Source organism: Mustela lutreola, chromosome 12, assembly GCF_030435805.1.
Source record: "Mustela lutreola isolate mMusLut2 chromosome 12, mMusLut2.pri, whole genome shotgun sequence".
Lineage (NCBI taxonomy): Eukaryota > Metazoa > Chordata > Mammalia > Carnivora > Mustelidae > Mustela > Mustela lutreola.
In genome coordinates, this window is record NC_081301.1 from 50,230,019 (window position 1) to 50,245,063 (window position 15,045).

The following is a 15,045-nucleotide window of genomic DNA, read 5'->3' on the forward strand; positions in this document are numbered from 1 at the left end:
CATCAGCTTATAAGAAACGCTCTTGCTATTAGCCTTGCACATAAATATATATAAGATGGACACAGTTCTTCCCTAGAAATAATCAGAAACTAGAAGACCTTTTAGGAGGACTATTATAAAGCAGGGGGTTTCATACTCTTGTTTTGTTGCAGAGATATTTCCACAACCCTCCACTCCCACGCCCCAAAAAATCTTATGTAAGAGCAGAGGCGATTGGAAGGCAGTAGGGGTGATGTTCATAGAAATCTGGCTGCTTAACCTTCACCACCCGGCAAGGAGGTCAAGGTGGCTCCATAGAAAGTTGTCTGAAAATTGTTTTCCAAACTCCAGTTCTAGAAGGATTGAGAGTTTTGTCCAAGTTGCTTTTCAGGATCTATAAGCATTCCAAGTAAAAAATTCCCAGCAGTATTTTGAAGGAGGAAAAAGAAAAATTAAAAAGTTATAAATTCCACTTTGTGAAACGTAGTGATACATCATTTAAAATCTTTTGTTTGTGGAGAGCAGGAGTTTTTGTAAGAATATATTGCTTGGGAGAAGGAGAATGGTACATTATAGGACAAATGAGCTCTGAAGGACATTTGCTGGGCAAAGATTTGAAGGCAAAGTCACCTAAATGATGCTTCACTTCCCCATCCTTCTGTGATGACCATATTTCACTCGGGACTCCAAACAGAATTTGAAGCCTAAGTTAAACGCATCCTAAGAGCCATGTGTAGCTTTGCTCATCATGAGGTTATAATGAAAAAAATACCTCCAAGATAGCCTTTGTAAGTTCCACAGTTTCCTCTAAAAAGCAGAAGGATGCTTAAAATGCAGAGAAAAGCATAGGAAGAAAAGATTCGTAGAAGCACAATACAGTAGGAAAGTGGGCTAATTGAATAACGGTCTTCACTCAGAAGCTCAGCACAAAGGTCTGGGAGTGATCTCTCAGAGGAAAAAGTGTAGGAATTGATGGTGCCTGAGTTTCAACACATCTTGGTGTTAATTGGAAGAGTTGGTGTTGCTTATCATTTCGAGTCTCATGGAAAGCAGGCTGAGCACAGACAAGTATTTGCACGTTAGCAACCTATGCATCGCAGCTTGTTTCGTTTCATTCCACAAGGCACTCTGCCAAGGGAAGAACTGCAGTAGTAATTTCTTTCAAAGTCACTGTCAAATCCCCGCTTTGAGCTTCTCTCTGGGTCACCAGAGGCCAGCATGCATTTTGTGTAATTCAGAAACTGGGACTTGAGAGAGTAGGTTTTGAGAAGTATTGACTCCGTAAATTTATAGCCTCTTGACAGGAGAAGCTCAAAGGAGAGGGAATTGGGGATGTTTTCAGCAAGATACCTAAATTTGCCTCTTCAATTGCATTTGAGCTGCACATTTAAAATTCTCAGCAGTTCCTATACTTCGACTTCAAGAATTGTAATTGCTACAGTAAACTTAATTGAATATCTCTTCTTCTAAAAAAAAAAAACATATGTTGTAAAGATGCTTGAGTCTTAACCCTTTGGTGTGGTCGTTTTGTTATTTGCTAAATGAGTCAGTCTATATCCTTAATATACCCTTTTTCATTGTGCTGAGAAGAACATGGATTTTGGCCTTATGGAAACCTAGCAGCACCAGTGGAACCACTAGATAAAGTATTTTATCTCTTTAAGGGTCCAGATATGTTAATCTGTAAAATCAAAGTAATAACTCTCAAGGTGATATGAGAATTAAATGAATTAGTCACTAGCACTCGGCCTGGCCCTGAGCAGATAACAAAAACAATGGAGTTCCTTTCCAATCCTTCTCTTCTATAGATCTAGGACTTTGCCAGGATCCCTGTGAGGCATATGATCAGAGTTCTATTCATTTTCAACAGAGATTCCTGCACAGAGAGAAGAAAAATGCTTGCCTGTGGTCCTGGAGCTAGCTGGGAGAGGCACTCACACCGGCTTTTCTAGTCTGATAAATCCCAACACTCTAGGAAATGGTAGACAATCCTTCAAACCCCTGCATCAGGTGAATCGATGAAAGGGTTTTTCTTCCCTTCAAAAATCAATCAAGCCAGTACTGGACCATTAACAACAAGACACACACTTGCAAAAGGTCTAGCTGACTTTTTTCCTCAGAGTTTCAATATAGCAACTGATCATGACTATTGAAGAAAACAAATTCTGGGTTGGTGGACCAAGTAGGAATTCCTGTCCATCCTAACGGCCTTAAGAAAGTGGTTGCTTGACCGTTAGCTATCTAGTCACAGGAAAAGAGCGTGGCTGTTACGTGAGGCACTCTGAGTTCTTATCATTTAGCAGAACATGTGTGAACTAGAACATGTGACTTCAGGGAGGCCAGCTCGTGTCACTCAAAGGCTATTTACAAGTGTTGTCAATGTTCCCTCTGACAGTCTCTGTGGGATGTTGCTGGCTTAGAATGAACTAACTGTGACCAGCTGAGGGGGTTAACTCCCCTACAGCCTTTAAATACACCAGAAGGATGTCAACAGCAGAAATTAGTCATAATAATATATTTCCTTTTGTATTTTCCCCAACGATTTGGAAAACTTCATGTTATCTTGAGTTAGGGATGAGGGCAAGATCATCCCCAGCTGAGGAACTTAGCTCTTTGGGAAGACCATTCCTTACCTGTCTTCGCCAACAGAAGGTGGTAGAAGGATCAAGAATTCATTGTTTGTCTCCCATGCGGTTACACCACTGCACGGATTTTTGTACAGGAGTAGTGGGAAGTGAACACGCCTCTTGTTGCCACTTCATGACTGAGAAAACTGGGGCTGTGAGTCAAAGTCCAAAGAACTTGCCCAACCACAGAGTGAGCAATGATGAGCTGCCCAGCCCGTGTTCTCCCCATGGAGTCATGTTCATGTCACCCCCCGCCCCTTCCAGAGAGTAAAAAGTTGAGGCAGAGGCTAAGAAACACATTAAGAGAACACATTAAGGAGAAAGGAAAAGTAGAGAGAGACTTCGGAGGGGTCCGATAAAGACATGTCAGGAAAAGCATTAAAAAGAAAAGAAATGTGTGCAGCAGTCAAAAGAAGGCCTAGGGGAGAAGAAAAGCAGAAGGGCCCAACCCGCTGGGGAGGGAAAAATCCCCAAAAAACTTGGCTGGCTGCCTGGCAGCAAGCACTGTAGAGAGATCTATATCCACCAGATCCACCAAATGAAGGAATCTGTGAATCATTAAAAAAATGTTTATTTCTTTATGCCACAAATGATAAAACAGTTCGTCATAAAGTATGAGGGCTTTTTATTTTTTTTCCTGGAGTAATTGCTGCAGATATCTTCAACCATTTAATTCTAAAGGCTCAGCATTGAACTACTGAAAGAGAAATGATGTGTTCTGAACCCAAATCAACCTCTAGTTATCCACATGGCATGCTGTATCCTTGTGCTTTAGAGATGAATTCATTAGCCGGCTGCTCAAACTTGCTTAGTGCTCATGCTGACAGAGGTTGGACAGGAACTCTGTCCGCAGGGAAACAATACAAGTCCCTTATCACTACTTACCTCCTTTTTATATTATCATTTTTTAAATTTAATATTAATATTTTATTAATATTATTAATATTACATTTTATTATTTTTATTATTTTCCTTTGTTACTAATTTCAGCACAAATAGAAAGAATTATGATCCATGTCAGGAAAATCAAGATGTCCCTGAAAATGTGTTCCCTAAAGAACATCCTTTTGTCTCAGCAATAGTGATTCCCAATGTTGAAAGGAAAAAAACACACACACACAAACCATAAAGCCCTACAAGTAGTTAAGTCACCATTCTACATTCATTCTAGCTTTGTGGGAAGTTAGACTCTTCAATATCTTTGGGGGGTGGATATTGATTGGTCTTCTGGGATATGTTTCTGAGAATATATAGCAATTCCAACCAAGCATTTGTCCAGCCAAAGACCAGCCAAGTGATAAAGCTGCCAGAGACATAATTGTTCAGCCTATGGAGTGGGCACTGTGTAGATAGTCTTGTTTTCTAGGGCGCCTGCGTGGCTCAGTCAATTAAGCGTCAGACTCTCGATTTCAGCTCAGGTTGAGATCTCAGGGTCCTGAGATCGAGCCCTGGGTGGGGCTCCCTGTTCAGCAGAGAGTTTCTCTCACCTTCTGCCCCTCCCCCTACACATGCATCTGTGCTCTCCTTCTCTCTCTCTCTCAAATAAATAAATCTTTTTAAAAGTCTGTTTTCCTATACTTCATCCACAGGAAGGGGCATTATAAGCCTGCACTTCTTTTTTTTTTTTTTTTTTTTTTTTGTAATTTTTTATTTTTTATAAACATATATTTTTATCCCCAGGGGTACAGGTCTGTGAATCACCAGGTTTACACACTTCACAGCACTCACCAAAGCACATACCCTCCCCAATGTCCATAATCCCACCCCCTCTGCTGGAGATGAGGACTAATATTCTTGTTCCAGGATATGTGGAGCCTGTTTATGTGGTAAAATGATCAAGAAAAGTTCTCCATGATATTACACAGTGAAGCTGACCTTCAGGAATTTAGAGTGACCTAATTTTCACTTTTATAAATAGGGTATTCTCCTGGAAAGAGTACTTTGCTGCAGAAAGGGGGAATTGAACAAAGAGACTGAGGGAGGGCAGAGTCAACATAACTGAGCATGCTCACTGCGTTTTAGAGGTTTCCACATGTAACCCTCAGAAAAACTGTGAATTTTTCCCCCAAAGTTTAAAAACTAAATTTATATATTCCATGACTTTCAGACTACTTTGCCCTGACCTCATTTTCTTTTCTATATTTTTAAACTTATACCTGTAAGAGAAGAATACATGCGTTCATTGTAAAAGACCTAAAGTACTACAAAGGTATACAGATTAAAAAAAGGAAAGTCCTTCTTAAGTTACTCAAAACCTCTCTCTGCATAATGTCATCACTGTGATCAGTTTGATACGGTCCTACAAGACCTTACGGTATGCCACATAACAGACAAACCTCAGCTGGAGACTTTTAAAAACTGACTGAGATCATATTAAAGATACTACTCCACAACCTGCTTCCTTCACACTTACTATGTCTTGGAAAAACTTTACAGGCTTGTACAGACAGACCCAACTTAATGCTTTTTAGTGACTGTAGAGTTTCCATGATATGGACGTACCACAGTTTATTTAACCAGCCCCTTTCTATTTGTTTCCAGTTTTTCAATTACCACAGACACTGTATTAACAAACATTCTTTGCATATATGTAAGAAGGGGATTTTTACAGGTAAGAAAACAGAGATGAACGAATTGTTTCAAAAGCATGTAACTACTAAGTGGCAGCCCACTGAGAGATTAATATTTTTGTAGTCCTTCATGTCCATGGGTTAAAAAATGAAGTGTGTCCTTTAAGTCACTCTCAGTTCCTAGCCACACATCTCGATGGCCTCTCAGAGATGGCCATTATAAGGCTAAATGCACATGTGTAAGGATAGTGGAGGCTAGCTGCTATTTTGTCATATTAACTTACAACTGAAGTCCTAAAAAAGTTACGTGGAAGAGACATGTGCTGTCAGAGTTTAAATTGAGAGTGCTTCCTGTCTCAGGGAAGATTACTGTAGAAGGAAAATTCCTGCTCTTTAGCTAGGAGAATCATTAAGGAGGGAATCATGAGTAGATCCTACAGGAAGCAGGATTCTTAGGTCGAGTGCTCCCTAGTCTAGTCAGCCTTGTGGAGGACCACTCTGGATGCCCAGGGCTCTCTCTCTGGAAGTCCACTGGAGTAGGGGGAGGGTTTTGAACATTTATTAGGAAGAAACCAACATTCTTTCCCTCAGAATTTCTTTCTCAGGTAAGAAATGTGTTACTTGAGGTTAAGAGAACCTTCCATTGCCCTTCATGTATTTCAGTCTGAGACTGACTGGCTTTGGGGACTAGGAGAAAAGAGAAGAGAAATACACAGGCAGGGGTGATTAGAGCAATCCCCTTCCTGTCAGCCTCCTGGTCCTCTTGCAAACAATGCCCCTTAAAGATGACACTTGGGGGTACGTTCAGGCTCCTCAGCACAGATAAGCACCTCTTTCCCTGCACCATACCTGGTACCATTCCTCATAAACTGACCTACCAGAGCCTCAAGAAAGTGGGTTAGTTCATGCCTCCCCCTTCACATGTACTAACGGGGCCACAAGGTCAGGTCAGAGAGAATTTTCTGACTACCCCCCACCCCCCAACAGCAGTTCCCCCCATGTCAGTCTTTATGTCATCCCTGCTTGATTTCCTTCAGAATTGTTCACTCTGAAATTGTCACACTTCTCTTTATTTGTTTATAACCTGCTTTCTCTCACTAGAGAGTAATCATGAGAGCAGGGGCTTACCTTTCTCTGTAGCTAAGATGCCCCAGTGCCTAGAAAAAGTGCGTGGGACACAGTAGGTCACAGCAGAAATTGTTCAACAAACTGCATTTCCATTTTTTATAACACTCTTTCCCATTGTAGCCTGGAAACACTCCTATCATTTTGGAAATGCTCCACTCAAATGTTTTATTATTTAGGATTTCATCATTCATTCACCAGATGTGTTGAATGCCCACCATGTGATAGAGGTTGCTAAGCTTCATCTGTTCATAGCCCCTGTCATATCTCAGCAATTCCATCGATTAAGTCATTAGGTCCAAACAACTCAATAGGTATTTGCATCTTAGTGACTTAGTAGCTATTTGGGGGGGGGGATATATATATATATTTTTTGTTGTTGTTGTTATTTTTAAGAAAAATTAGCTTTTATTTCATTCATAAATAACCAGGTTTACTTAGTCTTGGTTAAGTTTGCACTTGTTGAGTACTGCAAAACTTCTCAATGTATGAAATTGGATTGGACAATGACACCCTCATCTCCAGTCCCATGTTGATTTTCTCACGGTACTTGCCTTTTTTTTTTTAAGATTGTATTTATTTATTTATTTATTTTGACAGCGAGAGAGATGGGGAGAGAGCGCACAGACAGGGGGAGCAGCAGGCAGAAAGAGAGGGAGAAACAGACTCCCCATGGAGCAGGGAGCACAATGTGGGGCTCAATCCCAGAACCCTGGATTCATGACTTGAGCTGAAGGCAGGGACTTAATGGACTGAGCCACCCAGGCATCCCTCTCAGTCCTTGTTTTTAATCAAAGCTTCAGGAGAACTGGGTGTGGGGCAAAGATGTTACAGAAAGGAATATAGCACGATCTAGTAGTTTGCAGAGTGCCCAACACATATCAAGAATTGCTGTGGTGGGGTACCTGGATGGCTCAGTGGGTTAAAGCCTCTGCCTTCAGCTCAGGTCAGGATCCCAGGGTGCTGGGATCAAGCCCCACGTTGGGCTCTCTGCTCAGCAGGGAGCCTGCTTCCCATCCTCTTTCTCTGCCTGCCTCTCTGCCTACTTGTGACCTCTATCAAATAAATTAAAAAAAAAAAAAAAAGAGTTGCTGTGGTTCCTTTGAAATATTTAAAATATCCCAGGGCAGCCCTGTCAGGTGGCTGTGTCCCCTGATACACTGTTTCAGAAGCCGTTGTTAGCTACTTCATGCTAGACACTGAGTATACACTAGTGAGAAACCAGACATGGATCTTTCCTGACCTCTTAGCCCAGAAATCCCTGCCTACTCACCTCTAGAAGAGTTCTGAAAGAGATACAGAAATGTGGTTTTCCAACTTTAGTCTTAGAGATTTTTCTTTTTTTAAGAATAGTAAAATGTGGTAGTGGAGCAATAAGACCGTGATAAAGAACTGGAGTCCCATCAGCAACGTTGCTCATTGTGGTCACTGTTTCCTAAATGTCAACTCTTGTGAAGATTAAGGAGGTGATAAATAAACAGTTCATAAGTAACAATCTAAACACTTTGAAAGTCAATTTAATATGCCTACTTAAGATTAAGGGGCCCAGATTTGAGGTCTAATTTGAATAAGCATGAAGATGTGAAGGGTGCCAGGGAAGATCTGATACCTAAATGACCCACTTGAGTGGTTTGCTAGTTGACACCTATTGTTTTTCCCAATAGTAACCTTAGTCTTTCCTTCTAGGGAGAGATGGCCCTGCCATTTTCCTACAAGGGAACAGGGACTGTGAAATGGGAAAGGTTGGATGCTCTATGTCCTTAGAAATTAAAATAGTCTACTTGGAACAGCTAGAAACAGTAGAAGGTAGCATGGGGGTGCCCGGGTGGCTCAGTCGGTTAAGCATCTTCCTTCAGTTCAGGTAATGATTTTAAGATCCCAGGATAGAGTCCCACATAGAACTACCTGCTCAGCAGGGAGCTTGTTTCTCCCTCTCTCTGCTCCTCCTCCTTCTTATGCTGTCTCTCTCTCAAATAAATAAATAAAATCTTTAAAAAAAAAAAAAAGAAGAAGAAGAAGGTAGCATGACTACAAGGACTAGGCAAACATCATGGGAACTTTCTTTATTGACACTGTGTCAATAAAGAGTAATTAACAAGGAAACCATCAAAGGACGTGAACTGATTTTTCAGGCAACACAGAAAAATTAGAAAAGCAAGGAGATACTTTAGCCTCTTCAGCCTCGGAGAATAAGGACCTAAAGAACTGTCCTATGTGGCACCTACAAAGAATAGGAAAAGAGGGTGAATCTGTGGAGAAGAGGGTCAAAAGAGCCTCAGGAAGCTGTCAGGAATTAAGGACTGACCCTGGAGGCTTAGCTAACAAGAGACCCTTGAGTTTTTCCAAAACAAGTATTTATTTTTAAAAGCGGAATATTTAACTGAATTGCCCTGAACTTCTTAGTTTGAGAAACTGGAATGTGATTATGAAAAGATTCTTTCTTAAGGGATTTTTCGTTTGCTTTTTGGCAATGCTGCTTCTGTTGTGGCCAAAAGCCAGAAAAAAAAAAATAATAAGCTTTAAATGATTTGAAAACTTCAGATTCTCATAATAAGACTCAGGGTCAGTTTGATTCTACAAGTTATAAAGAGTTGGCGCAGGTAACGCAATGGGTTTTAAATAAAATTAGGTCAGAGTCTCAGCCTCCATCTATCCACGAGAATGCTCATAATGATAGGAAGGAAATTGTAGGCTGCTTCTGAAGAGCTTTAAGAAAAGGGTAGGCAGACATCTGCTCATGATGCTTTAGGCATTCATCTGCATAGGAGAGTTTGGACCCTTTCCATTATTTTAAAAGCTCTAAAGAACCCGAATGGACATTATGGAGATTCTTAAATAATATCAAGGGAGTTAAAAAAAAAAATAACATCATGGTAGTGATATACAAGCTATCACTACATTAAAAAGGATAATAAAGAAAACCAATGAGCTAAAGTATATTTCTATTAATCATTCTTTTATACCATTTCTAAAATAAAACTCTGTCAATGCCATTTTTTTTGAAATTCAAGAACTACAGATTTAATTTTTTTAACCTACTGGCAGTTGATCCTATGCAGTTCCTAGTATCCTCAGTGGAAATAAAGAAATGAACTAGGCAAAATTTTCCACTGAAAAATAACTCTGACTCCCAATGATCATGCCTTCTAATTGCATGCACTCTCTCCCTGGTTGGGGGTTAAAAATATATATATACTTTCATTCATCTTGGTCTCTCTCTCAGCCTGTCTCATCTGTACTCTGGCTGCAGGTCACCTCTAAGGCCAGTTTTTCCTCTATTCCTGCCCCAGTGCCTTGCTGTACCACTGGACTAAGTCCTAACGCCCTTCTCCCCTTGTTCTCCGCCAGATCAAGTTTTTTGGCTTCAGCTGAACCCCTCTTTGACACCCAACCATTCCTTGTTTGCTTTGATGGTTTCCACTTGATTCCTCCAGGGGCTGTTGTGGGCCTTCCTGCTTACGTCTTCAAGTTCAACTCACCTCCTCCACTTTCAGCAGGTGACTGAGAAAACTCTATAGAGAAGCTTGAGACTGTGTATCCCGAGCAGCCTCAACATTTCTTCAAAGTCTTTCTAGTTCCTCATGCTTCCTCTCTCAGTTTGCTTCTATTTTCTCAGAGTGAAGCCTATGGTCTTTTCCTTTACCAAGATTCCTCTTCTTATTACCTACTATTTCCTTTGGGAAAGAACTATTCCTTCACCTCCTCAGATGATCAGTCTCTCCTTTAGGTCAACTTCTCTCTCAAGGTTTACTCATTGCAAACAGACTAATTACCCACCTACCTTTATGGGACTCCACAGATGATGAGATACCTCTGTGAATACTAAGAATAGCTTATACCCATCGACTCCTTTTTCCCATTGATATTCTTTTTTAGCCGCTGTGATCTCGATTTTTGTTCCTAGTACATCATAGAAATCATTGCCCCAGCAGGCTTTTTTTCAGTGTTCAACCTATCGGCAATATTGATCCTACTGAACACCTTCAGGAATTCTTGTGTCTTCTGCTACTTCTCTCATGGTTCTCTTTGCGGATTACCTGGCAGTCTTTTTCTTTCTATCTCAATACAGAACTTCTCTCCTCTTATGATTTTACACGCTCTACCTAAGGAATTGCTTCCCAATCTTCAAATGTTATACATCTTATTTGTGTTTCTATGGCTTGTGCCTTGATTCCTTTCCCAAGATCAAATCCCCATCACACAGCTAACTATAACACCTACAAGTCCAGCCTGCATGTCACACTCCATAGGGTCCTTAAACCAAACTTGTCATTTCCCTCTCCCAAACCTCCTCCCAATGTTCATAGTTTTGGTCATGATATCCACCATTCTTTCAGAAGCCTAACTATTCATTTAAATTCAGCAAATTTCTACCATATGCTTAATATGTGTGAGTCAACAGTTCCAGGCATGGGGGGATAAAGGGGACAAGGCAATACATGAGGCTCCTATCCTCATAGAGTTTGCATTCTAAAGTAGGAAAACAGAAAACAGACAAGTAATCAAAGAATATAAATTTTGGTAAAGACTAGTGCTACGAAGAAAGCCAAAGTGCTGCAAAGGAAGCCAGGTTGCTGTGAGACACGGGTTTGGGCAGTGGGACAAGCAATCAGATGAGGGGACCAAGGAAACCTCTCTGAGGAGGTGACATTTGAGATGACTGGAATAAGGAAAAGGCCAATCATGTAGATAGTGAGGAAAGAGCTATTCTAACAGACATGGGCCAATGCAAGAATTCAAATTTGTACACACCCCTCTGTTTCCTTTATTCTCACCTCAACTCCTCTTTCTAATTTAAATTGCTTGTTAGGTCTTGGAAAGTGACCTTGATTTTTATCTCTTTCATCTATTTCCTTCTGGTTTAAGACCTGATTGCATCCAGCTCCCCATCATTTCCTGTTCCAGAACATCCCTCCTATCATTACAGAATTAATCTTCTCGAAGTGAAAGAAACTACAATACCGTCCTTTTGCTCTAAAGCCTCTAGTGATCCCCCATCATTCACTGAACTAATATAAGCCTGGAAGAGTAGCATTCAAATCCATTCAAGGTGTAACCTCAAAATATATTTTTCCATTATTTTCTTCCATACTGCTAGGCACAATCCCATCCAAATTTGTGTGCAGAACACACCTTCAACATTTTGTGTCCCCTTTACTTGGACCGACTGTCACCCCCTCACACTCATTGTGGATCTGTCACAGCCCTCCTGGTCCTCTAAGCCCCATCTAAAACCTTTTTTCCTTGAAGACACTTTAGATGTCTCTCCATTTTTAACACACAAAGAATTTTATCCCTTTCTTAGAGCATTTGTCATACTTTGTGCTAGAATGTGGTTAAGTGCACATCTATCTTCTCTCTCTGCATCTCTTACTTTATCACAGATGTTTCCAGACAGTGACCACATGTTATTTTCCCTTGTACTAGTATAGTGCCTCACACAGAGTTGGCATGGAACAGTATTTGTTGAATGGATAAATGAACTTGTCAAATCTGAGTTTGATCAACTAATACTTATTTCACAAGACCCCAGTAGTTTCCTTTTTATCATTCCTCTTATTGGTTCTCAAGACACTTAGATGTGAAAAGTCCGAAAGCAGAGAAGAAGTACAGAATACAGTCCCTATTTTGAAATAGTCTAGTTAGTTTCAGTTGAAAGTTTGTATTGAGGAACATTAAAGATACCTATTTTTTTTCAGGTTGCATTATCACTATAGGGTGAGAAAAATAACTCACAGAAACACTAACTAATTTCTTGTTCAGGCTACATGACACTGCTTAACGTTATTTAGTTCTTAAAAAAATATAATATCTGTAGTTTAAAAAAAGTTTGCTTTTCAAGTATTTTGTTTGCATTTACTGAATTTTAAAATAGATTTTATTCTAAAGCTTTAAAAAAAATACATTATCACAGTCACAGAAGCTCAATACTTACCACATTACTGCATGTTCTGTATCGGATATTTCTTCCCTCACAGCTCCTGGAGGACAAAAAGAAAAAACAGATTCATTATTACCTGTGAAAGGCTCAAAATTGAATCTATTTGCTTATAAAAACAAGTTTCAGGGCACCGGGGTGGCTCAATTGTTTAGCGTCTGCCTTTGGTTCAGGTCATGATCCCAGGGTCCTGGAATTGAGTCCCACATCGGGCTTCCTGCTCAGCGAGAAGCCTGCTTCTCCCTCTCCCATTCCCCCTGCTTGTGTTCCCTCTCTCACCGTGTCTCTCTGTCAAATAAATGAATAAAAAATCTTTAAAAAAAAGAGAATAAAAATAAAAACAAGTTTCTCTTAATACAAGTAAGAGTCTTTTCTTCTGAGTAACAATGTTCTTAGGAAAGTTCCTATCAAATATTAAATAGCAGATCTCAAGAAGTTGTGTGTGGAAATGGATTTCTCCATGAGGGCGGAAACTAAGCATTCATTTTGCTTCCAGAAATTTTCAGAATAAATACTTACAGTTAGTGCTTATTTAACCAAATAAATATTAATGCAAGGTTTACTGAAAATGAATCCTGCCTTCCTAATTATTGCTGGCATAAGACTGAAGAGATGTTTCACTGAACAAATGTATGTCTGGAATATGGTAAGAATGGGACTTGATAAACATGTCTTAAAATTACACATGTAAGGACATGAAATCTCATAGTTCTTAAAGAATTATTTTTACTTCTAAAATACACAGTCATTGTAGAGGTTTTGGGAAAGAAAGTTTACAAAAACAGAATCTCCCAGAACTGCTTCATCTAAGGATAATCCCTATTATTTTGATTTTATTGATTTCTTCTCAGTGCAGAGGAAATTACATCACCTATGCCATTTTGTAGTTTGGTTTTTCCACTTAAAAATTTTTGGAAGCATTTTCCCACACTGTTAAATAACTTTAAAGACACAACTTTGAGAGCTACATAATATTCCGTTAAATGAGATAACATAATTTGTGTAAGCATTCTTCCATGACTTGTCATTTAAGTAATTTCCAATCAGCGGTTTGATAAATGATAGTGTGATAAACTATGTCCATGTGTATGTTTTATCTAAGTTTCTGACTATGGCTGGTAGGATAGATAAATTTCTAGGGGGGAAATACTGAAATAAAGGGAATGAGCTTTTATAAGGCTTTTGATAAATATTGCCAAATTGCATTCCGTAAAAGTTGTATCATTCCACACTCCCATCATCATTACATGGGAGGTTCATTTTACTCAATTTCTATGAACCAAACCAATTTTTAATTAAATATTCAAAGGTGACACTTAAAAAACAAGGATAGCAGTACTCTGCTCTTTGTAAAATAAATCATACTTTTTTACAAAACAAGTAAAAATATGTTATAAAATGCTGAGAGAATGATTATACTAATAACCGATAGTTATGAAATCCCAAGTATATTTCTAAGGTTGTTGTATGTATTAATTTATTTAATCCTTTCAAGAACCCTGGGAAATAGGGCACTATTATTATACCTATTTTACAGATGAGAAAACTGAAGCTTAGGAACGTTAAGTAACTTGCCCAAATCTCACAAGTATTAAGTAGTAGAGCTGAGATTTGAAGGTAGGCCATCCAGCTTCAGAGCTTACACTCATAATCAAAAGGATTGACCACTACCTAATTTACTTCTTTATCCAGCAAACGTCCACTGAGCTACTATGTGCTGGGCAATGCATTTACTTCTCAGAATACAAAGAAGAATGAATATGATTTTGTCCTTGGCCTTAAGAAAACCACTCATGTCATTATAATTCAGTGTAGGAAAAGCTAAATAGTATGTATTAGGTCTTGGGGATGTTATCAAAAATAGAATAGCATCTGAAAATACAATTACACAAAGGCTATCTTCAAGAAATAGAAAGGTCCCAGGCCTAAGGACCTGACTGTGACCAGTCTGAGGTTATTAACATGCATTAACAATAGAATGTGGGAAAGGCAAGGAAGGGCTGGCCAGGCATTACAATCATAGAAAAGAAGAGAATGACAGAGATATATGGTTGTCAGTGCCCCCCCCCAACAATGCCCCAGGCGAAAGGTCAATGAACATCATGTCCTCTAGGTCCCATTGGCAAGGCTGTCGCTATCATGATATAGACACCTCATGCTAATTTTGGTGATGCCAAAGAATGCTCTGTTCATCCCAGGAACACCCTCATTATGATGCCATGTTGACCAAACATCTTGCCAAGAATGATCTGGTTTCTCAGGACTGCTGAGAGGCAGACTGTGCTTGTCATGCTGATGGGGGTATTTTGGTTCATGTAGTAGTCCTATTTTTCATTGTAGGTTACTAAATACACTAGCATTCTAGTTTGAAACATTAATCTCATGGACCAAGTCATTGTGAGCCCACCTCCAAGAAAAGGATCTGTTCTTGGTATGATTGCTGAAATATACCTGATTTCTGAGTCTAAAAAGATGATAACTAGGCTCCAGTCGATAGTAAATTTGCAAGGTGATGAATTCTACAACCCAGAGGCCTCAGGTAGCATGCCATTTAGACACTGGTCTTAGTGAATGTGGTAAGTTTTTCAGTTTTGCAATTCTCAGTACATAAGTGACATGGTGTAACAGTTCAGAGCACCCACTTCGAAACCAGAATCCTCTTTCTGGAATCTTGACCTCTTCTGCAGTTTCAATATCCCAGTTCTATCATCTGTAAAATGGGATAATATATCTTATCTCCTGAGATTATCATGAAGATTAACTGAGTTAGTATCTGTGAAGCACTTCCTATGGTACCTAGCACACA

At 39.5% G+C, this 15,045-nt stretch overlaps 1 protein-coding gene across 2 annotated transcripts in view; it reads right to left on the bottom strand.

Moving 5' to 3' along the window:
- Positions 1-15,045, bottom strand: part of ADAMTSL1 (ADAMTS like 1) — a 908,570-nt gene that overhangs the window by 316,364 nt on the left and 577,161 nt on the right. For both annotated transcript variants that reach the window (XM_059141548.1, XM_059141549.1), the window contains one exon: positions 12,237-12,282. In XM_059141548.1, coding sequence (XP_058997531.1) covers positions 12,237-12,282 — 46 coding nt within the window. The remainder of the gene's footprint in view (positions 1-12,236; positions 12,283-15,045) is intronic.